This window comes from Mesoplodon mirus (genome assembly GCF_964341445.2).
Source record: "Mesoplodon mirus genome assembly, chromosome: 12".
Taxonomy (NCBI): Eukaryota; Metazoa; Chordata; class Mammalia; order Artiodactyla; family Ziphiidae; genus Mesoplodon; species Mesoplodon mirus.
In genome coordinates, this window is record NC_138988.1 from 63,776,993 (window position 1) to 63,803,455 (window position 26,463).

The 26,463-nt window shown below is 35.6% G+C and overlaps 1 protein-coding gene across 2 annotated transcripts in view; it reads left to right on the top strand.

Annotated features, from left to right (window-relative positions):
• The window catches only part of COL21A1 (collagen type XXI alpha 1 chain), a 179,095-nt gene that overhangs the window by 56,080 nt on the left and 96,552 nt on the right, over positions 1–26,463 (top strand). Inside the window, exons 3-9 of one of the 2 annotated variants that reach the window (XM_082637999.1) lie at positions 986–1,537; positions 16,608–16,776; positions 16,868–17,084; positions 20,093–20,266; positions 21,353–21,430; positions 23,411–23,449; positions 23,720–23,803. In XM_082637999.1, coding sequence (XP_082494125.1) covers positions 986–1,537; positions 16,608–16,776; positions 16,868–17,084; positions 20,093–20,266; positions 21,353–21,430; positions 23,411–23,449; positions 23,720–23,803 — 1,313 coding nt within the window. Of the gene's footprint in view, positions 1–985; positions 1,538–16,607; positions 16,777–16,867; positions 17,085–20,092; positions 20,267–21,352; positions 21,431–23,410; positions 23,450–23,719; positions 23,804–26,463 lie in introns of those variants that run through there. The other variant, XM_082638000.1, reaches the window with a different exon arrangement.

Sequence of the window (26,463 nt, forward strand, 5' to 3'; positions counted from 1 at the left end):
TGGCCACATGGCGCAGCATGTGGGACCTTAGTTCCCAGACCAGGGATCAAACCCATGCCCCCTGCAGTGGAAGTGCCGAGTCTTAACCACTGGACCACCAGGGAAGTCACTATTCCTTATTTTTTTTAATTTTTTAATTTTAATTTTTAAATATTTATTTATCAAACAACCCATACATTGTTAGTATAGACATCGTGCAAGGTTAAAACATATTCAAACATCAAGATCCACATTCAGGGCTTCCCTGGTGGCGCAGTGGTTGATAGTCCGCCTGCCGATGCAGGGGACACGGGTTCATGACCCGGTCTGGGAGGGTCCCACGTGCCGCAGAGCGGCTGGGCCCATGAGCCATGGCCGCTGGGCCTGCGCATCCGGAGCTTGCACTCTGCAGTGGGAGAGGCCATGGCAGTGAGAGGCCTGCATAAGTTCTAGAAGCTAGAAGTCTGGGGTCAAGGTGCCAGCGTGGTTGGGCTCTGGTGAGAGCTCTCTTCTTGGCTTACAGGTGGTTGCTTTCTTGTTGTGTCCTCACATAACAGAGAAAGAGGAAGAGGAAGAGGAAGAGGAGTAATAGAGAAAAAGAGAGAGAGAGAAAGAGAGAGAGAGAGAGAGAGAGAGAGGGAGAGACCCTATTCCCTATTTTTAAAGCTGAATCATTAATACTTAAATTGACAAGCTAATTAAAAAATAACAAAAATCATAGCCTTCATTTATAAAAAATTTTCATAAGCTAAGCAGTGTATCAATAGTTAATCAAAGCTCTTATGAACTACTGGTTACTATTGTCTTTTTTAAAAAAATTCAACATTATTGAGGTATAATTGACATACAAAATTATAAGATAGTTAAACTATACATTGTGGCGACTTTATGTATATACATGTGAAAGGATTCCCCGTCTGGTTAATTAAACATTCATGCATTTAAAACCTCTAATTTTTGTTTTTTATGTAACACATATACTCTGATGGTTTTCTTTTTCACTTAGGTTGTCGTACTGCTCCAACAGATTTAGTTTTCATCTTGGATGGCTCTTACAGTGTTGGCCCAGAAAACTTTGAAATAGTGAAAAAGTGGCTTGTCAATATCACAAAAAACTTTGACATAGGACCGAAGTTTATTCAGGTTGGAGTGGTTCAGTATAGTGACTACCCCGTCCTGGAGATTCCCCTTGGGAGCCATGAATCAGGAGAGAATTTGATGGCAGCCATGGAGTCCATACACTACTTGGGAGGAAACACAAAGACTGGAAAGGCCATCCAGTTTGCCCTTGATTACCTTTTTGCCAAGTCTTCACGATTGCTGACTAAGATAGCAGTAGTCCTTACGGATGGTAAATCCCAAGATGAAGTCAAGGATGTGGCAGAAGCAGCAAGAGACAGTAAAATAACATTATTTGCCATCGGTGTTGGTTCAGAAACAGAAGAGGCAGAACTTAGAGCTATTGCCAACAAGCCTTCATCTACTTATGTGTTTTATGTGGAAGACTATATTGCAATATCCAAAATAAGGGAGGTGATGAAGCAGAAACTTTGTGAAGGTAAGCCTTAATATAATGTGGAAACAAGTAATAATGATGCTTTCTTACATTTTGCTATAACCTGTTCATTTGGGAACTGGGGAAGATGGTTATATTTAATGTCAAATTATTTAAGTTAGAAATGAGGTGAGCACGTATTTTTGTGCTATATTTTTCTGGATAAATTTTGTTTTTAGAAACAATTGCTTTCTTATAAAATCTACAGTTGGAAAATATAATATTTTGTGTTTTCCTTTCAATTACAATATGTTTATTGTGAAGATGGTAGAAAATAAAACACCTAAATAATTAAAATATATGTAAACCACACATGATCATATCACTCCTGCTAACAAGTTTTTGTCTTTTTCATCCTAATCTTTTCTTTTCTTTGATTTCAGTGTGTCTGAGAGTTTATTCATGTGCCTAAATAAGGATAAATATTGTATATTTATTATAATATTATAATAAATAAATATTATTTATATTTATATTTATATTTATATTGTATAATATTTATATTTATATTGTATATTTATTATAATATTATAATAAATAAATAATATTATAATAAATAAATATATTTATTTATTTATAAATATTGTATAAATAATTTCATACTCTATTTTCATATTATTTATACTCATTGTGTATATAATTTTAATACTCTATTAATATGATAGTGGACAGTCTTTTAAGATAATCTATTTAGTAATTTCTCCATTTTTGTATGTTTGGTTTATTTCTAAGTTTTTCTAATACAAATAACAGTGAATATTCCTCTACCTAATTCTGAATGGGAATCTCTCATAATTTCTTCAGAAAACAAAGATCAAATTACTAACATTTTTAAAACTTTGTAAGGATGTTAAAAATTCCACATGAGAAAAACTTAAACTCCCACCAGCAATGAGGGAACATTTGAAAATATAATACTTACCAGTCTATTAATTATGTTTATATCATTTCATAAAATCTGACTTCATGTGTATGATATGTCCCCATGGGAAAGTTCCAGTTTTTGGTAAACATTAATCCTGTTAGTGTATAGACATACTTGTGTTCACATTATTTTGGGGGAAGAATAAGTTATTCATATCTTTTATTTTTAATATTATAGGCACTTAATATACTGTATACCTAAAAATAATGTTCATGTAGATGGAAATACTTTTTTCCCAGTTTACCTACAAAATAATACACAAATAGGTTGGTTCACATTTGATAGAAAAATTTCTAAATGATTGTGGCTTAGAAAACAAATTAATTCCTTCATTTTCTTCATATTTGGGAGGTATGGTAGAGAAAAACACTTTAAAGCTTTTTGGATTATTTCTTTTAAAAAGCATGGAAATATTAAACAACTACTTCAAAACAGAGAAAAAAGCATAGAAGATTAAGCATTTTCTTTAATAAAACTTTAAAAAAGGTACTAACAAGTAAGTACAAATGATCATTACAGTTATTTTTTTAATGAATCTCTAACAGTAAGACTGTGTTGACTTTTGTTGTGTTGTTGTGTTGAACAGGTCAAAGGGATTTAAATTTTTAATATGTTGTTAGAATTCTTTGGTTTTGAAGCTAGATATATTTCATTATTAAAATAGACTTTTCATGGTGAAATTTCACTTACCATTTGTCTTTTTTTCTTTTTTTATAAATTTATTTATGTATTTATTTTTGGCTGCATTGAGTCTTCATTGCTACGCACGGGCTTTCTCAAATTGCAGTGAGCAGGGGCTACTCTTCGTTGCGGTGCGGTAGCTTCTCTTGTTGAGGAGCACAGGCTCTAGGCACGCAGGCTTCAGTAGTTGTGGCTCATGGGCTCAGTTGTTGTGGCTTGCAGGCTCTAGAGTGCAGGCTCAGTAGTGTGGCGCATGGGCTTAGTTGCTCCGCGGCATGTGGGATCTTCCAGGACCAGGGCTCGAACCTGTGTCTCCTGCATTGGCAGGTGGATTCTTAACCACTGAGTCACCAGGGAAGTCCCACTTACCATTCATCTTAATCCTAAAATATAAATTTGATTAAATATGTCTGTTTAGTATTTGCTTCAGAGACTTTTCCTGTAGATCTGTATTTTGGTAAATGCATTCTCTCTATATAAAAATTTTAAAATACACATGAAAGAGTTGCTGTGTGAAAACGGGTAAAATTTCTTTCAGTTAAAATGTATGATCTGTAAAAAAAAATCAGATTCGAAATCTTGCCAAATATTTCTTCATCTACACTCAGAAAAAGAATGTAAGTAATGTCTGTGTCTATTCAGTTCGCATGTTCACTGTACAATAGACATCTTTTAAAATGTACTTTTTGAAATTGTACTTGTGGAAGATATGGGCTTTTTTGCACTTGACTTTTTGTACTGTATTAGATTATGATTAATGCACTAAATTAATGCATTGCTGTATTGCAGCTTCTTCAAATCATGTAATTTGTGTTTGATTATTTAACAAATTCACTTTTTGTTTTGGACAAGTAGTCAACTTCTTTTTTTTTTTTTTCTTTTTGCGGTATGCGGGCCTCTCACCGCTGTGGCCTCTCCCGTTGCGGAGCTCAGGCTCCGGACGCGCAGGCCCAGCGGCCACGGCTCACGGGCCCAGCCGCTCCGCGGCATATGGGATCCTCCCAGACCGGGGCACGAACCCTTATCCCCTGCATCGGCAGGCGGACTCTCAACCACTGCGCCACCAGGGAGGCCCAAGTTAACTTCTACTTTGAGGTGTTTAGCATATAGGTTTACTATTTCTTAATATCGTTCCCTTTTATACTGTACTGTGGTTGATCCATGATGTACAAAATATTATCCACCTCTTTGTTCCCACATGGATTATTTCATCTTCATGGACCTACTGTTTCCTTGGAGGTGTATTCTGCAATACACTCCTTATTTCAGGACTGCCTAAAAGTGATGCACAATAATTTCTTTCTTTATCTGAGAGTCTTTCTTCTAATTTGGGCTTAGTTTGTTCTTTCTTAGTTCTTTGACTTATAAAGTTAGACTGTTTATTTGAGATCTTTATTATTCTTTAATGTAGATTTTTATTGCTATGAATTTCCTTCTTAGTGTTGCTTTTGCAGCATCCCATAAGTTTTGGTATGTTGTGTTTTAGTTTTTGTTTATCTCAAGATAATTTCTAATATCCCTTTTGACATAATGATTGTTCAAGAGCATATTGTTTAATTTCCACATATTTGTGAATTTTCCAGTTTTCTTCCTGGCATTAATTTCTAGTTTCATTCCATTTTGGTTGGAACATATACCTGATATGATTTCAATCTTCTTAAATTTGTTAAGACTTTTTTTTTTTTTTTTGACCTAACATGTTACCTGTCCTGGAGAAGTTTCATTTGTGCTTGAGAATAATGTGTATTCTGCTGCTGCGGTGGTGGGGGGTGGCGGTGGGTCGCTGTTCTATATATGTCTTTTAGATCTATTTGGTCTATAGTGTTGTTCAAATTCTCTGTTTCCAGATCTGTTTCCAGACAGATCTTCTGTCTGGATGTTCTATCCATTATTAAAAGTGGAGCATTCAAGCCCCTTGCTATTATTATATTGCTGTCTATTTATCCCTTCAGTTTTGTCAATGTTTGCCTCATATATTTGGTGCTGTAATGTTGAGTGCATATGTATTTATAATTGTTATGTTTTGCTGGTGAATTGACCATTTTTCATTGTATAATGTCCTTCTTTGTTTCTTTTGACAGTTTTTGACTAATATAAGTGTCACCACCTTTGCTCTCTTTTGGTTAGCATTTGTATGGAGTATCTTATTCCATCCCTTTGCTTTTATCCTGTGTGTGTCCTTAATTCTAACGTAAATTTCTTGCAGATAGTATAGATATTGTTTTTTTTTTTTAAGTCCATTTAGCTACTCTATGCCTTTTATTGGGGATTTTAATCAATTCACATCTGAAGTAATTACTGATAAGGAAGGATTTAATACTGTCATTTATTGTTTTCTGACTCAGCTTTTTTTTGTCACTCTTTTCTCTCTTGCTGTCTTCTGTGTTTCATTGATTTTTTTTGTAGTGACATGCTTTGTTTCCTTTTAAATATACTTTTGCATATCTTCTATAGGTATTTTCTTTGTGGTTACCTTGGGGGTTACATAAAACATCATATAGTTATATCAATCTATTTTAAGTTGATAACTTCAAATGCTCTGTATTTTTGCTTATTCCTGCCCTCTTTACACTTTTTTATTGATGCCACAAATTACATCATCTTATATTGTGTATTCATTAATACAATTTCACAGTTATAGCTTATACTTTAGTCTTTTAACTTCTGTATCAGAATTAAAAGTGATTTAAATACCACTGTTACAGAATTACAGTATTCTGAGTTTGTCTATATATTTGCTTTTATCAGCAAGTTTTATACTTTCCAGTGCTTCTGTGTTGCTGTTTAATATTCTTTTTTTTCAATCTGAAGGACTTCCTTAGTATTTCTTATAAGGCAGGTCTAGTGGTAATAAACTTCCTCAGCTTTTTTTAATCTGGGAAAGTGTTTATTTCTCTTTCTATTTTGAAGGACAGTTTTGCCAGATATAGTATTTTTGGTTGGCAGTTTTTTTCCTTTGAGCACTTTGAATATATTATCCTGTTCCCTTGTGACCTGTGAGATTTCTACTCAGAAATCTGGTGATTGTGTCATGGGGTGCCCTGTACATAGTGAGTTGCTTTTGTCTTGCTACTTTCAAAGTTCTCTCTTTGTCTTTGGTTTTTGACAATTTGATTATAATGTGTCTTAATGTGGATATCTTTGAGTTCTTTAATCTGGATGTCCATTTCCTTTCCTAGATTTGTAAAGTTTTTGGTTATTATTTCTTTAAACAAGCTTGCTTCTTTCTTTCTTCTTCTTCTGCAGCTCCCATAATCTATATATTGGTCTCCTTGATGGTGGGCATAAGACATTTAGGCTTTCTTCAATCTTTGTCATTCTTTAAAATTTTGCCTGGATAATTTCAAAGGACCTGTCTTCAAGTCTGCTGATTCTTTCTTCTACTTGATCAAGGATGATTTTGAACCCCTCTAGTCAATTTTCCAGTTCAATTATTATTTTCTGCTCCAAAAATTTCTGTTTGGTTCTCCTTTACATTTTCTGTCTTTTTTCTCACTTTGTTGATGCATCATTTTCTTGAGCTCATAGAACATCCTATGATGTCTATTTTGAATTCTTTGTCAGATTATATGCCTCCCTTTCTTTAGGGTTAGTATCTGGAGGGTTATTTTGTTCCTTTGATTGGGTCATGTATCTCATAGTTTGTTTCAAGATTCACACATTTGAAAAAACTGTTACCTCTCCCAGTCTTTACCAACTGGCTTTGCACAGGGGAAATACCTCAGCAATCACTCTGGATAGAGATTCTGAAACCTTTTTTTTTTGGAGGGATGTGATGTCTCTGGAATTGTGTGAGCAATTCATTAATTAGAGAGACTGGTTTCTTTTTCAGGAGCTCATAATCTTTCACTCCCTTTGGTGTCTGTCCCTTTGGTGTCTGTCTGTAATACTTCAAGTTCTCTAGTTCTCTAACCACAAGTTTCCCACTCCTTTGTTCTCAGTGGCCACCAGGTGTCCAGGTGTGCTGGTTCCCTGTCAGCACCCTTAGTCAGGCAAGACCAGTATCATTCCTTCAGGCAGCACGTTGAAAATCTAGAATGCTGAATACATGTTCCATTCTTTTCTCTTTCTGAGAGAGAAGTCTCAGGTTGTGTGTCTCCTCCTGATCATGCTGAGCCATGCCAGCCACAACAAGTCACCCTCCCACTTTTATTTGTTCTCAGCAGTCCACAGGTATCCAAATGATTCTGGTTCCTTCAGTGCTGCAAATGAGGCAAGACAAGCTGAAAGCTGGAGCATTGGATGCATGCTCCACTTTTCTTTTTCCCTCCTGAGGGAGTCATTATAAGCTAGGGCATCTCTCCTGGCACTTATTTTTGTCAGCTTGGAGAGGGACTGATGTGGGTAAGGTGAAATTATTCTTAATTACCTGTTTCATTGAGGCTGTTCTTGGCTTTGTGCTCACCTGGGGAACTTCAGCTTCCTAACTGGAATCTCACAAAGGTATTTTGGTCCAATCTGTGTTTCAGTGGGGGAATGTGGGTTGGGACTTTCTATTCTGCCATCTTGCTGACTTCACTCCTCTGTTCTTTTTATGAGTCAACCAGGCATGGGCTTGGTGCAACAGAATAAGGAGGGAAAAGAAAGTAATTTCCCCTTGTTCTCTGGAAGATACCTTCCTTAGGTGTCTTCAAGGGCTTCCAACAGCTTGTGGCTTGAATGATAGGGTTTCAAGGCCCATATTTTGATTCAGGTGAGCTGAACTTGCCTGTGCACAGGTGTGGGTAGTTAAAAGACCAGGCCCTAGAAAACTGCTTGTGTATTCTTACTGTTCCATTTTCCACTATCTTGACTTTTGGATGAAGCAGCAAACTTATCTATTTCTTAAAAGAGTATATGTTTTTGACCCAAGAGAGACCAGAGGTCAGAATTAGCAATTAGCTGTGCAAATGTAGCCATATCTTGAGAGACAGAGAGATAGAAAGATAAAGAGATAGAGATAGAGAGAGAGAGAGGGAGGGAGGGAGGGAGAGAGAGAGGGATACCACTTGCCCAAGTGGAACTTTGGTGTCTTTCATCCCAAAAACTTAGGCACTTTTTTCCCTCCAGTGCTTTCCACCATGATGCACTTTAACTTGGAATGATGTTCAGGACTTCTGAATTTCTCTTTCTCTCACTGAAAATTACTCATATTTTCTATGACTCTTTGCTTGGTGATTGCTGGATAATTTGATCATCTAATTTAAGTCTTATAATACTTTATAATACTTCATAATAATGGCCTGGTATATTACTCTATCCTACTCAGTTTAACTTCCATTTCAGTAGAAGACATAAAGGTAAAGGCACACATATCAGGTGCCATGGTCAGGACAACAGAGTTGTTTTTGGAGGTAGTGAGTATTTTAGCTTACATGATTTCATAACATGTATGTGATTAATTTTTCTGCCCTCACATGAAACTCATATCCTTCCCTTCTGTCTCTCCACTATTGGTACACACGTGCTTGAATTCACAACCACAGAGATGGGGCATGGAAAAATGAGAGGTGGAAGGTGGGGTGAAGTTGGGCAGATGGGATATGATAGAGTATAATATTTCATTAAACCTCATAGAATATTCAGGGGAATACCTTTGTATTCTATCTGTAGATTAAAAGAATTTAAATCTAATCTGAATTGGTGACAACCTGCATTGTCAAGGGCTTGTAGTATATCCAAAAATATGAATTTTCCATTCATTTAATTAGAGAGGCTAGAGCTATGTTTCAAATAAAGTAATATGATGTGTTTATATTTTATGTGCAAAGCAATGTTTGGGTATTAAATTGGAAAAAGTAGGATGACTATGACATGATTCAGAGAATATACAAATTATAGCATACAGACTTTTCTCTCAGTGTTTATGATTGGATCTGATGCAGCTGTATAAGTTAATTATTTCTAGGAAAGGAATAAACAAGAAAACATTCACAATAATTTTCTTAGGAATATTTAAAGCTTGTATAAAATGCTCATTCTCCCATCCTTTCTCTCTCTCTAAAATATGATGTATAATAACTATCACCTAATTACCTATTTTATGCTCATAACAGCTTCATCCTTTTTAAGTGACAGTTGGCAAGCCAGTAGGAGTGAAAATTGGTACAACCACTTTGGGAAAGTCTTTGACATTATCTATTAGGGCAAATGTACTGCTATCTTATGAAACAGTAATTCTATCCTAGATATTTAACTACAAGAAATAAGTTCATATGTTCACCAAAAGACTATTCAAGAATGTTCATAGCAGCTTTATTTAAAATAATTCCAAACTGGAAACAACTCAAATGATTGCCCACAGAAAAATGGATATAAGTACATCATAGTATAATTCATATAGTAATACTACACAGCAATACCATAACAAAAACCACATCACTCTTATGTGCAAAACCATGGATAAACCCACAGACATTATGTTGAGCAAGAGAAGTCAAATTTTAAAAAAAGATACTGCATTGTTCATTTATATTAAGTTCAAGAACAGACAAAACTAAATTAATCAATGGGGACAGAAATCATAACAGTGTTGGCTTCTGATGGTGGTGGTTATCCTCTGTGAAGGATCATGAGGTTGCTTTCAAGGTGTTAGACAGATTCTCTGTCTTGTCTGGGGCTAGCTATGTGAGTGTAGGCATGTGTAGCAATTGAACTATTGTATACTTGAGATTAAGTCATTTTACTGAATATAGGTTGTATCTTAATAAAAAAGTTTTTAAAAATTCAGTAAGCACAATATCTATTAAAGTAAAGCACCTGAATGTTTTTTCTTTAAACCTGAGGCCATATGAAAATGGTGGTCCAGACCAATCTCTGGAGTCAGCATGAGATCCAGGTTTGTTTCCTGACTTTGTCAACATCACTTTCTTTTTTTTCTTTTTTTTTCTTTTTCTTTTTTCTTTTTTTTTTTTTTTTGCGGTACGCAGGCCTCTCACTGTTGTGGCCTCTCCCGTTGCAGAGCACAGGCTCCGGACGTGCAGGCTCAGCGGCCATGGCTCACGGGCCCAGCCGCTCCATGGCATGTGGGATCCTCCCGGACTGGGGCATGAACCCGTGCCCCCTGCACCGGCAGGTGGACTCCTAACCACTGCACCACCAGGGAAGCCCCAACATCACTTTCTTGAAGTGAAATCTTAGGCTAAGTGGCTGACTCCAACCTTGGTGATAGAGACCTTATTTTATCTCATTTTATTTTTTTGCAGTTTAAATAGTAGTAACATTTATTATCTCATACAGTTCCTGTAGATCAGGGACATGGATGAAGCTGGGCTGAATGGTCCTGATTCAGATTCTCCCAAGGAATTGCAGTCAAGATGTCAGTTGAGGCAGCAGGCCACTGAAGGCATGACTGGGGCTAGAGGGTCTGCTTTTAAGGTGACTCACTCACAAGATTGTCGAGTCAGTGCTGGCTATTGGCAGGAGGCTTCAGTTCCTGGTCACATGGATGTCTCCAAGGAGCTGCTGGAGCATCCTTGCAACATGGGAGCTGGCTTCCCCCAAAGTGAGTGGTCCAAGAGAGCAAGGGGGGGCTGCAGCGTCTTTCATGGTCTAGACTTGGAAGCCACACCCCTTCATTTCTACAATATCCTATTGGTTATGAAGGCCAGCCCTGTCCGTGAGAGAGACCACATCTAATGAACGTTAATATCAGTATGCTAGATACTAGAGCAGCGGAGGGACATGTTAAGATGCATGGGTGTTTGTTTAAAAAAATAGAGTTTGTATGTTAAAATGATGCATAAATGTAATATCTGACAAAAATCTTCCCATTCAAATTAAAAATGGAAAAGAAAAGGAGTAAAGACTGAGTTACAGGAATTGGACACAGACTATTGTCTGGATACGTGTAAAGGCAAGACACACTACCTTTCTTCATCTATAGTATTTGGTCACAGGAAAAAATAACTTAGAAACATTTCAGACTTCCCTGGTGGCACAGTGGTTAAGAATCCACCTGCCAGTGCATGGACATGGGTTTGGGCCCTAGTCTGTGAAGATCCCACATGCCACAGAGCAACTAAGCCCGTGCTCCACAACTACTGAGCCCGCGTGCTGCAACTACCGAAGCCCATGTGCCTAAAGCCCGTGCTCCACAATAAGAGAAGTCACTGCAATGAGAAGCTTGCACACCACAATGAAGAGTAGCCCTCGCTCACCATAACTAGAGAAAGCCCACGCTCAGCAACGAAGACCCAATGCAGCCAAAAATAAAATAAAATAAAATAAAAAGCATTTCATTACATAATCAATGGTTTTACAATGAAAAATGGCAAAAGAAGATGAGTTATTCTGTAATTTTGTAAGCCTTTAAAATTGTATTCTCCTTCGCTATTTTTTAAGGCAAGGATGGGTTTCCATTTCTTATATTTTTTTCTTAGTGTTGAAAAATAATATATTCTATGTTGGTGAGGCTACTTACTGGTGAAAAAGATTTTGACTTTTCTGGTTTGTGCATAAGTTGTACTTAAGGCTAATTGGAGTTTATTGATCCTATTGACTCACCACTGAAAGGAGTGTTATAAAAATCTACACTTACTATGTCCCACTATCAGCCATGCGTTTGGCAGACATCTTCCTCTGATGAAGGATTCTAAATCAACCTATGTTTCAAGACAGTGGGATTACTTGCTGGTAAAAGAGAATGAGATCATTCAGTCATGTGATGAGAAAAGAAACTTTGTGAAGTTGGGCTTTAGTAAGAGAATTTCTGCTTGGATAATTTATTTCAGATTTGCTATTGTTATTTTAGTGTATTTCCAATATGATGGGATGGAGTCTAAGTTCTTAATCACAATCTTGGTGAATGTGCCTCCTTTTTTATGAATTTGTACATGATGTTAAAGTCCATGGTGATATAATAGACCTTCAGGAAGGCAAATGTTTTAAATTGCCACTGCACGCCATTGAGGGTTGTGCACCTTTGGCACCTATACTCATGTTTGCCTTACCAGTAAAACCAAGTTCAATCCAGGAAAGTTTAAAGAAGCTGGCTTTCACAGACCTGAACTGTACCAGGGGCACCGTAGACAACTATGTTTTATTGGATTATCAGGTCTGGATCACTAAAATTACTTTTGGTCTCTGACCACAAATCTCCTTATAAAATTCCCAGTTGTCAGTTAAAATATGTGACTTCTGCAGAGGGCGGAGTTACAAACAATCTTGCAATTGGATTAAGTAAGCACTTATAAACTAGGCTAGGTGTGATCTGGAATAATGTGTTCATTATTAATTAATATGATAGTCCCCCTATCATATTAACTTACAAGTAGAAAGCTGTAGCTAGACACATGTGATTTCCCTGGTTAGACTCAAGAGATACACAGTTTTTGTGTTCTTGTCCATGGCAGGATTTTAAATAAAACACATTTTTATGATCCTAATAAGACTGAATTACTTATACTACTAAGCCCTGGGATTTAACAGAAAATCAATTATTACTGGACCCCAGTGTTTAAAATAAGTGGACTAATATGTGCTCCACCCCAGAAAGTGTTCCTTTTCTGAATACTCTCTGAATATACTAGAGTCAAATAAAATTATAACTGTGTGGTCTGTGTAGGAAACCATTTGTGAACTTAGGGCTTTGAGGTGGTTTTTTTGGTTCTTGCTCCGGAATGTACTCCTTTAAACTAACTTGCTTTATCTAGATTGTTCTACTTACCTGTTGTATGTGTTATAGCAAGTCCCAACTGACTCTCTCTTAGCATTTGATTTTCCTGGTACTTAAAATGACAGCTTCCAAGTTCCAGTTTTTAATTCCAGTATCCATTCCCCTAAGTGTTTGTATAGTTATACATAGATTTCTTTTTTTCTACACAATAGGGAAGTTAATTATTGACCTCTGTTTCCCTAGAAGTTTGTGGAAGAATTGTTGGTTGGCAATCAAAGTAGCTTTTTATATATAGAAATTTTCTTCTATGTGTTTCCTATAGCTAGGTATATGCAAACATATAAACTGTATTTGAGCATTTTAACTACATTTTACTTTCCAGTTTCCATGTGTAAGGCTATTTTATTATTCTTGTAGGTGAGCAAATTTGGAAAAAGAATTATTTCTTCAAAAAAATATGGGTGTACCAGGGGCTGAGAGGAAAGAGGAATGGGGAGTTATGGTCTAATGGGTACAAAGTTTCTGTTTCTGAATAATAAAACTTTTCTGGAAATAGTGGTGATGGTTATACAACATTTGAATGTAGTTAATGGCAATGAATTGTACACTTAAAAATAGTCAAAATGGTAAATTTTATGTTACGTATATTTTACAATTAAAAAAAAATTGAAAGCCAAAAAAGAAAATATAATTATCTAAATACATTTCTCCTAATGAGATGTGCTAGGTGGTAATGAAAATGTGGCTGTATCGTGATTGTTAATTTACATTCCTAATTTCATGAACCATGCCACACTGTTTCCTATACAATTCTGGGGATTAGAATACAGTGCAAAAATTTGATTAAAGAAAAAGGATGAACACAATACTTGCTTTATCCCCCACACTTGCATGCTCTTTTGAAGTTACAAAGCATTTTTACATACATCATCACATTTGATCCCCAAAAAATCCCTGTGAAGGAGATCATTATTCTCACTTCACAGATGAGAAGCCAGAGGTTCATGAGAGGTTAAGAGAGTGGCTGAGGTCTAAACCTCAGATTCTGGTCTTCAGTTGGAGCTCTTTGTTTACCATCTTATAACTTCTCTTTTGTAAAGCAAATCAGAGGAGCAATTCAAATCTGAATATTTGTATGATGTAATGTTTAACACATTTTCTTTTCAGCTGAACTTTCTTTTGCAGTTTTAAATCAAGTGCATTTGAAGTGAGGCCTCCTATTGTTCTATATTACCCTGCCCCCAGCTAGAAACAAACCCTGCATCATAATGACAGGAAAAATTTAATTTAGTTTATTGATTTATGATTTCAACTCAGTCATACAGTATTATTGGGAAACTTATTCCCTGCTTCTTATGTTTTCATGTGGAGGGACTTCAGCCAGACTTTTTTTAATAAGTCATCTTGATTTTATATTAAAAAGTTTTAAAATTATAACAAATCTCAGTTTTAAGTAGAGGTGAAAAGGTTTGCTAAATAAAACAGTAGTCCAGTAATGTAGTAAAGGAATACTATTTGTCAGAATAGGTATTATTTCAAAGTGCAAAGATGGTTTAATAGTGAAGTCTGATTTGTCACTCTTCTGCTCAAAATTCACCTGAATTGGCTTTTTTCTTGACTCAGGCAATTTCTTTTTGGTTCTTATTCTTCAAAATTAAAACCAATGTTGCAATGAGTATATAGATTGACTTTTCTGATCTCTCCCCACCTTCTTTCACTCTTTACCACTGATGAGAAGATGCATTTTTGGATAAGGGAGTTTGATAAAAGAAGCTGGTCCTAGCTGGCGAAGTACCTTAGATGTTCTTCCCTTTGGATCAGCAGGTGTGTGGAGCTGGTGTTCCGTTTCCCCTTTAGATCATATGTGAACTTAACAGGCAGTCCTGCTCCTGAGGTGGGTGGGGATTGAAGCAGCCCTGCTGAGCTGCCAGGTGGGGGTGGTTAATTACAGTGTACAGTCTCATCAGACTCACCGGATCACACCTCTAACCAGCATCTTCTGTTTTCCTGGTTCCTGTATCTTCCCATCAGTTAGCTCTAAGCTTCCCAGAGGAAGAAGAATGTGACTGAATAGGTCCCTTCAAACTTCAGCATCCTCAGACCTGAAGATGAAAATACCCCTCCTTTCCCAGGAACACATCTATTTTTATTTATATCAAACCTTTATTTTATTTCCAATATTAATGTTCCAAATGTCCATCAATAAGTATACAGATAAATTGTGATATATCCATACAATGGACTTCTAATCAGCAGCAAAAAAGAATGAACTACTGAAACACACAACCAGAGTGGATCTAAAATAATCATGCTGAATGAAAGAAGCCAGACAAGAAGGAGTACATACAATATGCGTCCATTTTTATAGAACTGTATGAAATTCAAACTTATTTGTAATGACAGAAGGCATGTCAGTGGTGCCTGAGAATGGGGATGGGAGTGGGGTGATGGTGACAGACAGAGATTGCAATGAACATGAGGAAACTTTTGGGGGTGATGCATATGTTCGTTATCTTGTCAGTGGTGATGGTTTTACAGGTGTATACATATGTCAAAACTAATCAGATGGTAAACTTTATGTTTAGCTTACTGAGTATCAATTTACCTCAGTAAGGCTACTTAAAAAACAAACAAACAAACAAACAAGAACTCAGCATCCTCAGACCTGAAGAGGAAAATGCCCCTCTCTTCCCAGGAATACAGCTAATTTTATTTATATCAAACCTTTATTTAATTTCTAATACTCTATGGTACAAGTTATGACAGTATTATTAGGCTAATAAAATTCATCTCCTTACTTTTTACTGTTTTATAAATATGATACTTTTCCCCTTTCTTAATGTTTTGTTAGAGAGTGTTTATCTTAAAGTACATTTAGTGGAGTTTGTTCTTTTATTCTCTTAGTTGCTCTATAAAATATAAGCAGTCAGGCTCAATGTGTATGTTATACGATGGCCTTGGAAGAATCTGAAAATATTGCAATATTCCTACAATATAACAGTTTAATAGCATTACAACCAAACAGAATTTTCCACATAATTTGAGACACTGGTTTCCCAGAGAATTGAAAAGCATATCACATTTTTATAATTTATATAAATGACTGTATAACTAATAAGAACCTGCTGTATAAAAAAATAAAATTAAATTTAAAAAAATGACTGTATAATGCAAACCTTAATGATTCTTCTTAAGGAAAAAGTCTTTATTCATTTATAAGTGTGATTAATATAATATATAATCTGATTAATCATAGATGAGATAATAGTCCCATTTGAAGAATTTCCATGAACAGAAAAGATGTACAGTTAGGTTTTTTCCAGAGTGAGAGAACCAAGATATTTGAACTGTAGGATTATAAACTGCTAGAACTGGAAAGAATATTGGGAACAACACACATTTTTTACCCCTCAAATACTGGGAATGCAAGAAAGCAATCAGAATTCATCTCCTAGATCCAAGAAATTTAAGAGCATTATCCAAGGGTGCGTGACTACCAGAAAATCTTGGATGAGAATCACGAATCCTGCTCCAGCCCTCTCCTACTGGCCAGGTGTTAGGTTGCCTCATATGCAAAATAGTGAAGTTTAAATTTCAGCATAGTGTTGCCCTTAAAACAATCCATGAATAAATGTGCCTTTTACATTTCTCTTTACTTTCATCCCTTTTTAGGGAGAAAGAAGGTAATTGAGACTTCATTCTCAAATACCAAATACACTCCCGCATGTTTTCTCAGAAATGCATTTACATACATTTGTGTGCATATAGAAATTTTATAATTCTATGTTCTTTCATATTCTTCCCTTGATTTTCTTTTTGTTGAAGTAACCCATGATTAATCAACTTCTACCCCTTTTACTTTTGCTTTATAGAATCTGTCTGTCCAACACGAATTCCAGTGGCAGCTCGTGATGAGAAGGGGTTTGATATTCTTTTAGGCTTGGGTGTAAAGAAAAAGGCTAAGAAAAGAATTCAGCTTTCACCAACAAAGATAAAAGGATATGAAGTGACATCAAAAGTTGATTTATCAGAACTCACAAGGTAAATGTTATGTGTTGATACAGTGTTTTCTTGATGTTTCTGTAGACATGTTGAGAATTCTTTAAGCTCATACATGTTCTTCTTTTTCCAGCAACGTTTTCCCAGAAGGTCTTCCTCCATCATATGTATTTGTCTCCACTCAGAGATTTAAGGTCAAGAAAGTGTGGGATTTATGGAGAATTTTATCCATTGACGGAAGGCCACAAATTGCAGTTACCTTAAATGGAGTGGATAAAACTTTATTATTTACAACAACCAGCATCATTAATGGCTCACAACTGGTCAACTTTGCTGACCCTCGAGTTAAGGTAAAGACGCTTGGGTATGATTATGGTATTCACGGGGAATGACCATCAGGTTTGTGTGTTTTGGGGGAGGAGAGCCATAATTTGAACCTGACTGAAAAAAATATTGATTTCATGTTTTAATTTTGCTTCATTGACTAAAAGGAACAAAGGAAGAATATTTGTTTCTTTTTTAATTGAAGTAGAGTTGATTTACAATGTGGCATTAATTTCTGTTGTACAGAAAACTGATTCAGTTATACATATATATATATATATGTATTCTTTTTCATATTCTTTTCCATTGTGGTTTATCACAGGATATTGAATACAGTTCCCTGTGCTATACCGTAGGACCTTGTTGTTTATCCATTCTATACATAATAGTTTGTATTTACTAATCCCAAACTCCCAGCCCATCCCTTTCCCACCCCCCTTTCCCCTTGGCAAGCACAGTTCTGTTCTCTGTGTCTGTGAGTCTGTTTCTGTTTTGTAGATAATTTCATTTGTGTCATATTTTAGCTTCCACATATGAGTGATATCGTATGACATTTGTCCTTCTCTGTCTTATTTAGTTCACTTAGTATGATAATCTCTAGGTCCATCCATGTTGCTGCAAATGGCATTATTTTGTTCTTTTTTATGGCTGAATAATATTCTATTGTATATATGTACCACATCTTCTTTATCTGTTCATCTGTTGATGGATATTTAGGTTGCATCCATGTCTTGGCTATTGTAAATAGTGCTGCTAAGAACATAGGGGTGCATGTATCTTTTTGAATTATAGTTTTGTCTAGATATATGTCCAGGAGTGGGATTGCTTGATCATATATGGCAACTCTATTTTAAGTGAAAATTTGTTTTTTAATTCATATGAGATTAAGGGGTGCATGAACTAACATTTTTGAGTGCCTGCTTCTAGGTGCCAGGAACATTTAATTATAATAATCACCCAAGGAAGAAGCTACTGCTCTCATTTTAAAGACAAAAAACCAAAGTTCAAGGATATTAAATTCTCTTTCCAAGTAACATGGCTAGTAAGTGGTGACATCAGGAATTTAATTTATGTCTGGTCACTTTCAAAGTCTGTGTTTGTCTATTTTGTACTGCCATGTCCTACAGGATATTGAGATAAATTCACATTTTTCAGAACATTAAATACAGGTAGGAAATATGTACAGAATTCACATTTATTTGGAGGACAGTTTATATTCCCAAAAGGAGCATATATTTAATAAAATTCATAAACTAAAAGTGTATTTTTCAAGTCAAATGTGTTCAGAATATAGATGCCATGTTAAAATCAATTACATTTTGATTATTACTGTAATTATGATAGTCAAATCATACATTATATAATTTAGGAAATATACAAGCCTGTACATGAAATTATGCATTTATCCAATTTCTTCATTTGGTAAACAGAATAAATTTAAAAAATTGTTGTCTACCATTTTCATTAAAGGCAATGTGCTAAGTTATGTAAGAAATGACAAATGAATAAGGCATGTTTCTAATCTTCAAGGAATTTATTTATAATGGGATATTCAGTGCTTCTGGTATTTAATAGAAGTATGAAAAGTTAGTGGACTGTGGAAGGAAAAGTGGATTCTAATACAGAATATGGGCCAGTCTTCATAAATGAGATGGTTTTTGGAATGTAGGATGAAGGATGTACAGGATTTTGTTGGAGAGAGAGAAGGACATGGAAGTCAATGGTTCATTATTGAGTAGTCATGTGTTGTGAAATGCAGGGTTTTTATTTATAGAATAGAACGTGGTGTCCCCTGTGTTTGGAGTATAAGATACATGAAAGCAAAAGCTAGAAAGGTATAAGCTCGGTTTGCATGGACGTGGGAACCTTACAAAGGGTTTTGCATTTCAATCAGTGGATGACTGGATTCCATCAAAAGGTCTTGATCACAAGCGTGTCATGGTCAAAGTAGCTCTCTCCTCTCCTTCTTTCCCTTCTTCTTTCGTAAAGAATACTTTTGACTCTTTCCTGGAATTGGGCTAGGTCCTAGGAATACAGAAATTAATAATATTAATTCTAGTAGAGGTAAGAAGGTTGTCTTGGAGAGGGAAGGGATAGGGATTGAGATGTGTTTGAAAATTATTCAAATAAAGCAAGACATCTATGAGCCTAAATTATGGTAATGAGAATGGCAATGGAGAAGTGAATTTGAGTCATGTTTAAGACACATCCTTGGTAGAATTTTGCATCTATTTGTTATGGCAACTGAGGGAAGGGGAAAGAGGTAAAGGCACTTGTATGGTTTAGAAATTGAGGATATTATTATCCCAGGGAAATCGGGAGAGGAAAAAAGTTTGGGGGATTGTTCAGGTTCATTTTGTTACATACTCTGTCAGACTGATTGTGAAACTCCTGGCAAAATTATTCTAGCCAATGTTAGAATTATAGCTACCATATGTGAGAAAGAGGTCCAGGCTGTCAATGTGGATATGGGAGATATTCCATAAAAGTTATAACTGAACTGTCGGAATGAATGAGATCATCAGGGGGAGAATGGAAAAGGTCAAGGACAGACCTGTGGGGAATGCCCTCATTAAAATTCAGGTTGAGGAAGATGAGCCCTCAAAGAGAGAATGGACAGTTGTAGAAGAAGGAATGAAGGTGATCAAGATGGTTTGAATCACAGAAGCTGAGTGAGACCATCAATGCGGATGGACTAGTTACAGGGCCCACAGTTGCCATAAAGTAAATAAAATGAGGGAATGAAAACAGCCACTTGGATTGGGACATTAGGTACTTATCTGTGACCTTGAGGGAGTTGTTTCAGTAAATACTTTGGTACAGCCACTTTGGGATGTGAAATGGAAATGCAGCTAGGGATTAAAATAATTGCTGGGTGGCCTTTGAGACCCAGCTTGGGTCAGGGTGAGTTAGAATATGATATGATCAATCTGGGTGGTGTGGATTTACACTTGATGACAACAGAATAGAAACAAAGAAATGAAAAGATTGTTTGGAACTCTATTTATGAATCTGCTGTATTTTCTTCCTACAGACATTATTTGATGAAGGCTGGCATCAAATTCGTCTCTTAGTAACTGAACAAGATGTAACTCTGTATATTGATGATCAACAAATTGAAAACAAGCCCTTACATCCAGTTTTAGGGATGTTCATCAGTGGGCAAACCCAAATTGGAAAATACACTGGGAAACAAGAAACCGTTCAGGTGGGTAAAAATGATCTGCTTTTCGTATTATATAAAATGGAGCTTTGGTGATAGTATTTATTCCATTTAACTGTATTTAACTTAATTCCTTTAAGAGACTTAATGAAAATGTGGTCAGTTCATTAGTGAAATTGTGTATTTGTGTGTGTGTATGAAAATGAAAAATCAAACTTAATATAATAATTCTTAGAAATTTGTTCCCCTAGGTGCAGGGTAGAATTCTATGTTCTAATGAACCATCAATTTCATATTTCCCAGGAGAAGTATAGAATATATCATGAATTTGGGAAAGGATTACAGCTGTGATTGGGGGTTGTAAAAATTTCTTTGCAGCTGTGAGGATAAAATTAGATTAATGCATGTCAGTGTTCTTCATAAACAAAACGGTGACTTTTTTGGTATTTCTTTAAACTAGAGTATCTGTGTGCGGGTTGAGAAGTGTGTGTGTAAAAGATAGCCATTCCTTGAAAAATCCTTTATTTGAAAAGGTATGTCTTTCCTACTCTGTTTCTATTAAGGGAAGACTGTGTCATATTCAAATGTAGGATTACACATATGGTCTCTATGTATTAATGTCACACGTCAAATTGTAGTAAATATTTAAACAGTGACAGGTGCTGGGCTTACTCATCACACAATACTCCATGCCAAGAACTAAATCTCTGAAACTAAAGATGGTTTCATGACCCAACTCTATGCAATCAGGGATGTGAAGAGATGTAGGGTAAACACAGAAAGCCTGGGAAAGCTTTTAAATTGTCTAGGAAATGCTGTCTAGATGAGCTCTTAATAGAAGGATACTACAAAAGCGCCACTGGGTTTCCCAAAGAAGTCAGAGGTTTGTTTTTGGTGCTAGGGAAGTTTTTCTTAGGAGTTTTGTTGCGTCGCATCTTTATACTATATGTTAAGTATTTAAATTTTGTATGTTTATTGCTTATTGTATTTTTATTGTTAACGAAGCTAAGTGTTTCGATCTATATCTTACATGATTGCTAACTACACTGGCTGCTTCTGTGTATGTGAGTTGCTTTTATAAACCGATTTGCTTGGGCCTCAACTTTAACTTGATTGGTTTTATGTTTCTAGTTTGATGTCCAAAAGTTACGAATCTACTGTGACCCAGAGCAGAACAACCGGGAGACAGCATGTGAGATTCCTGGATTTGTGAGTAGGATGGATTATATTTTCCTAAGTGTTGCTTCAGTACTTTCAAAGCAAGAAATAAAACGCAGATAATATACGAACTTTAATTTAGCATATAGAGTTAATTTGTTTCTTCATTGTCAATGCAAATAAAATGACACTGATTAAAACATATTTTGAGGTTCATAACTGAAAAAAAATTATATTGTGTACAACTGTAAATGGAAGACCACGGGAAATATTTTCTCATCTCAGATTGATTGTTCCACTACTAAAGTGAAGCAGGGATAGACCTGCTCTAGAAAAACATAGAATTCGTAGTCTGAATGTCCAGTAAGTAAAACACATTTCTATACTTTATTAAATGTGTGTGAAATACCTCACGTGGCACAATTCTGAAGAGTGGAAAATTATTCATTTTCCTGTTTACTAGCACGTTTTCTCAAACCATAATGAGTAAAAAAATTTTTTTGTTGTTGTTGCCACCCAAGTAGGATTTTCTTATAATTCTAGGATATAAGTAACTTTCTATTTATTTAGCTATTTTCATTAATGCATTAGGAAGAAAAAGATTATAAGCTAAAATGTTATAGAGTCTGATCATATACGTGTGTGTGTGTGTGTGTGTGTGTGTGTGTGTCTGTGTGTGAGATCAAGCCCTTTTCCCCTGGGCAAGAAACAGTATATTGTTGCTAGTGAAAATAAGATAAAATGTTGTAAAACTTTTTGACAATGTGGATTTCCAGTCATATTTGAGCCCTACCTGGTTCTTTTCATTTGTATAGTCATGCTGTCATCATTTTCTTATTTCCTATCAAACTGAATAAATTATGGATCCATATTCTGAAAATTTGAGGACGTAGAGCAGCACATTTGAAGGATCTGTAATAAAATCAAAGATGGAAGCTTCTAGAAATGATTCATTCTGGATTTTCTACTTAAGTAGTTGTTTAAACACTGTAACTTTTATTTTATATACTTATAATTTGGAATATAAATCTCTTTTGTTTAAACACTATAATGTTTATTTTAGATACTTATAACTTGGAATATAAATCTCTCCTAAAAACATTAAGAAGTTATTTCATTTTGAGAGTCCATTGTACATACTTGATTTATTGCTATTTCTCCATTGATGTTATGCCATGACTATGACCCCCCATATAATAGAAGGACAGAGTGAAATTTTAGATTCTGTGTTCTCACATCCACTTTTCTGTGTTTTTATGGCTCCTTCCTCACTCTCAGGTATGATTTCTTCAGGCTTGTTTACCCTTTTCATCTTCATTCCCACCTTCTCATTTTCTGATCTAATCTGTTATTGTTTGGAAAGATTATTAACCTATTTTAAAATTGTGTGTCATTCAGTAAGAAATAGATTGCTTAGTAAGAAGCTTTTCTAAAGTAAATTGCATAAAATTGAATGCATGCAGGGCCTTCCCTGGTGGCGCAGTGGTTGAGAGTCCGCCTGCCGATGCAGGGGACATGGGTTCGTGCCCCAGTCCGGGAAGATCTCACATGCTGCAAAGCGGCTAGACCTGTGAGCCATGGCCTGTGAGCCTGCGCGTCCGGAGCCTGTGCTCCGCAACGGGAGAGGCCACAACAGTGAGAGGCCCGCATACTGCCAAAAAAATTGAATGCATGCAGTTTGCGACTTTCTTAGATGTGTTTTGGCTTTTTCTCTGGTCCTTAAGTGATTCCCAGAAAGTTCAAGAGAGCGTATAAACCCCACCTTGAGGTATTTTTGTTCCTGTGTGGCCGTTATACCAAGCACACTCTCCATCATTGCTAATTTCCTTCCTTTATCCTATTATAAATATAGGAATAACATAAATAGGTAATTTTTTAGGATCGTTGCAAGCAAATGTTTTAGCTCTTGCTGGTTTTGATACTTCATTTATCTCTACCCTGGACAAGGAAATATCTGTAAATTAGGAAGATAATTTAGAAATTTAATTAGAAACATGTCTTAAAACACATTTGTTGTTGTTTTTCTTTCAGAACGGTGAGGTAGGCCTGGATACTATTATTCTCCTTAAGGTAATATTTGCATTGTGGGACTGTTTAGCTTCCTTCCAACAATTGTAAGTATGTTAGATAAATAGAACCCATTTTTATGCAGTTTGAATGTATCTAGTATTCATAGCTTTTTTGTGATTCTGAATTTCTTATTGGATTGGGCTAAATAAAATTGGACAGTAAATATAAGATCTCTTTACCATTTCACACACACATACAGACATACACAGGCATATGTGCACATATGTATGTGTCTTGCCATGTGTCTTTATCTCCATTTTTGTCTTTTAGTGCTTCAATGGTCCCAGTGATGTTGGTTCAACGGCAGCTCCCTGTATTTGTCCTCCAGGAAAACCAGGACTACAAGGTCCCAAAGTGAGTAATACCTAACATGCTACTTTTGATAAAACACACAAATAAGAGCTGACTAGACACCAAATTCCTAATCACCATTGACTCTGTTATGAAATTTCTGCCTAATACCTTAGAATAGTTTAAAATGTGAATTTTAGTGATTTTTTAAAAAAGTGATTCTAATCTGTAATTGCCTTTGAACCTAAAACTGATACCACATAAAGAGGGAGTGTTATTAGTTTGTTTGCTTGTTTATCTGTCTGTTTTTTCCCCTAATACCACTACTGTATCCCAAGAATGATACCTCCTTACAACCTGGTAAAAAATGAAGAAAGGTCATTTGTTAAAATATGTTCTAAATTCTTAAATATCTAAATGCTTATTCTGTCAAAATGCTATTCAGATAGAAAAATGAAGTAAAAAATTTCAAATTGGTTTGAATGTTGTGTTTGGTGTCCAATTCTAAAAAGAGAGGCAAGTGTGTATATGTGTGTGCATGTGTATTGATTTATTTATTTTACTTAATCATGTAATAATTACTTTTAGTTATATTCATACATGCATATCTCTCAGTTACATTTATATATTTATTTGTGTGTATATCTGTATATATATTATTTGTGTGTATATGTGTTATTTGTGTGTGTATATATATGAAAACTTACATATTCATCTGTGTACACATTTGTATATGATTGGAACCATGATGTGCATACTATTTTATAACTAGTCACTTTTTAACATAACAAATACTCTGAATATGTTTCTGTGTTGTTAAATATGAATGACTAAATTTTTTTAAGTAAGTTGATACTAATCGTGGCATCACTTAAACACAGCCTAAGATATTGAGATGTTAAGTGGTTTGTCCACTATAGATAAATCTTGTTTATTTAATATTATTTAAAAATATCATCTAGATAAAAATAATGTCTAACTTGAAAGCAAATATGACTTCCTAGCCAGAAAGAATGGTTCATGTATTGCTCATCTATTACTTGAAGTGGCCATAATAAGTTCTGTTAAATATGAGTTGTAATGTTCATTTAGATGGAATTTTCTGAGAGTTTTAAGTTTTTAAGAGTTTTAGTTTTCATCACAACTAAAAGTTTTCAGTTTTTAGACGGGTAATCTGAGAGTCGGATTCTTCCTAACGTTTGTGCATGTTTCCCCATCTATTTTCAGATGATAGTTCATGACCTACTTCAAACTTAGCTGTTAAAATCAAGAAAGAAATGCAATTTAAGAATTAAAAGAATGGGATTTCCCTGGTGGTCCAGTGATTGAGACTTCACCTTCCAATACGGGGGTGTAGGTTTGATCCCTGGTTGGGGAGCTAAGATCCCACATGCCTTGGGGCCAAATAACCAAAAACATAAAACAGAAACAATATTGTAACAAATTCAATAAAGACTTCAAAAAAAAAAAAAAGGTCCACATCAAAAAACAAATCTTAAAAAAAAAAAGAAATAAAAGAATACATTCAATACTTCATTCAAAGTAAATCTGTTTGGCTTGGAACTTGACTTCATTCCATTATAATCAATTTACTATTGTGAACAATTTTTAGATTGCCTTTAGGAAAGTTAATCCAAGTGTTCTCTATTAGAGTAACCATGTTATTTAGGATGCCTGATACAAAGGAAAAATACCTATAAGATGTTTCTGGGAGAATTTACCTTGCAAGGCAGCATGGCATGACCTACAACCAGACTATCTTTTGAAACATAGTTATACAGCTTATTCAACTTGGGTTGTTATACATAGAAATGATTTGATCTGTAAGAGATCAGAGTCCCATGACATCTGACTTCTCTAAGCCCAGAGGACCTTCCAGCCCCTCAGGCCACCCCCAGGGGCTCTAAGGGGCTGTCCACTTCCGGGTGTGGGGCACCTGATGCCTCTCATGTTTCCTGATTCATCATTAGTGGTCCATTAGGCATCTTGAAGTGACACCAATTTTTATGCCTGTATGTTTCTATAGCAAATTTTTAGCACACCCTTTGTCTTATCTGGGAAAGCCTCTGATCTTCAATATTTCCAAGTTTCATGTGTTCCTCATTTTCATTCTCTTTTCTTAGTCATCATCTAGCCCCACTGCCACCTACTACTTTAAGTGAAATTGCAGTTTTCCACAGATCTTCAAGTTGGCGTGCTTTCTTAATCTGCTTTCCATTTTCTTCAGAAAATCTGTCAGGAGGACAGGACACACACACACTCTTCCATCCTTTTAGGGCTCTTTCCCCTGGAGGTGGTTCCTTACCCACATTGGAGACCTGCATGTGAAAAACAGAATCCCTGGCAACACCCTGAGTTGTTCTTCCTTTAGAGAATTTCTGGCCTGGGAAATTGATAGAGTTTTAATTAGTTCAACAGAATCAGAACTAAAACAGGTGAATCGATTTTACTATAGATCCAACTGAGGCGTATTGGCTGTTTTTGTGAGATGGTCTCTGGAAAGTTTTACAGATTTCCATCAAGCAGACTTACCTGTGCAAGAGAATGTAGTCTTCCTATTAGCCAGAAATCGGGTTCTCAGAGCTGAGAGTTTGGTCATGAAACTGAAACAGAGGAGAAATTTGTGTGTGGATAGGTGGGTAAGTGCTTATTCTAAGATAAAGTCAGTCATCTGCTTCAAGTTCTCTCAATTTCCAACAAATATGACATGCCTATTGCAAAAC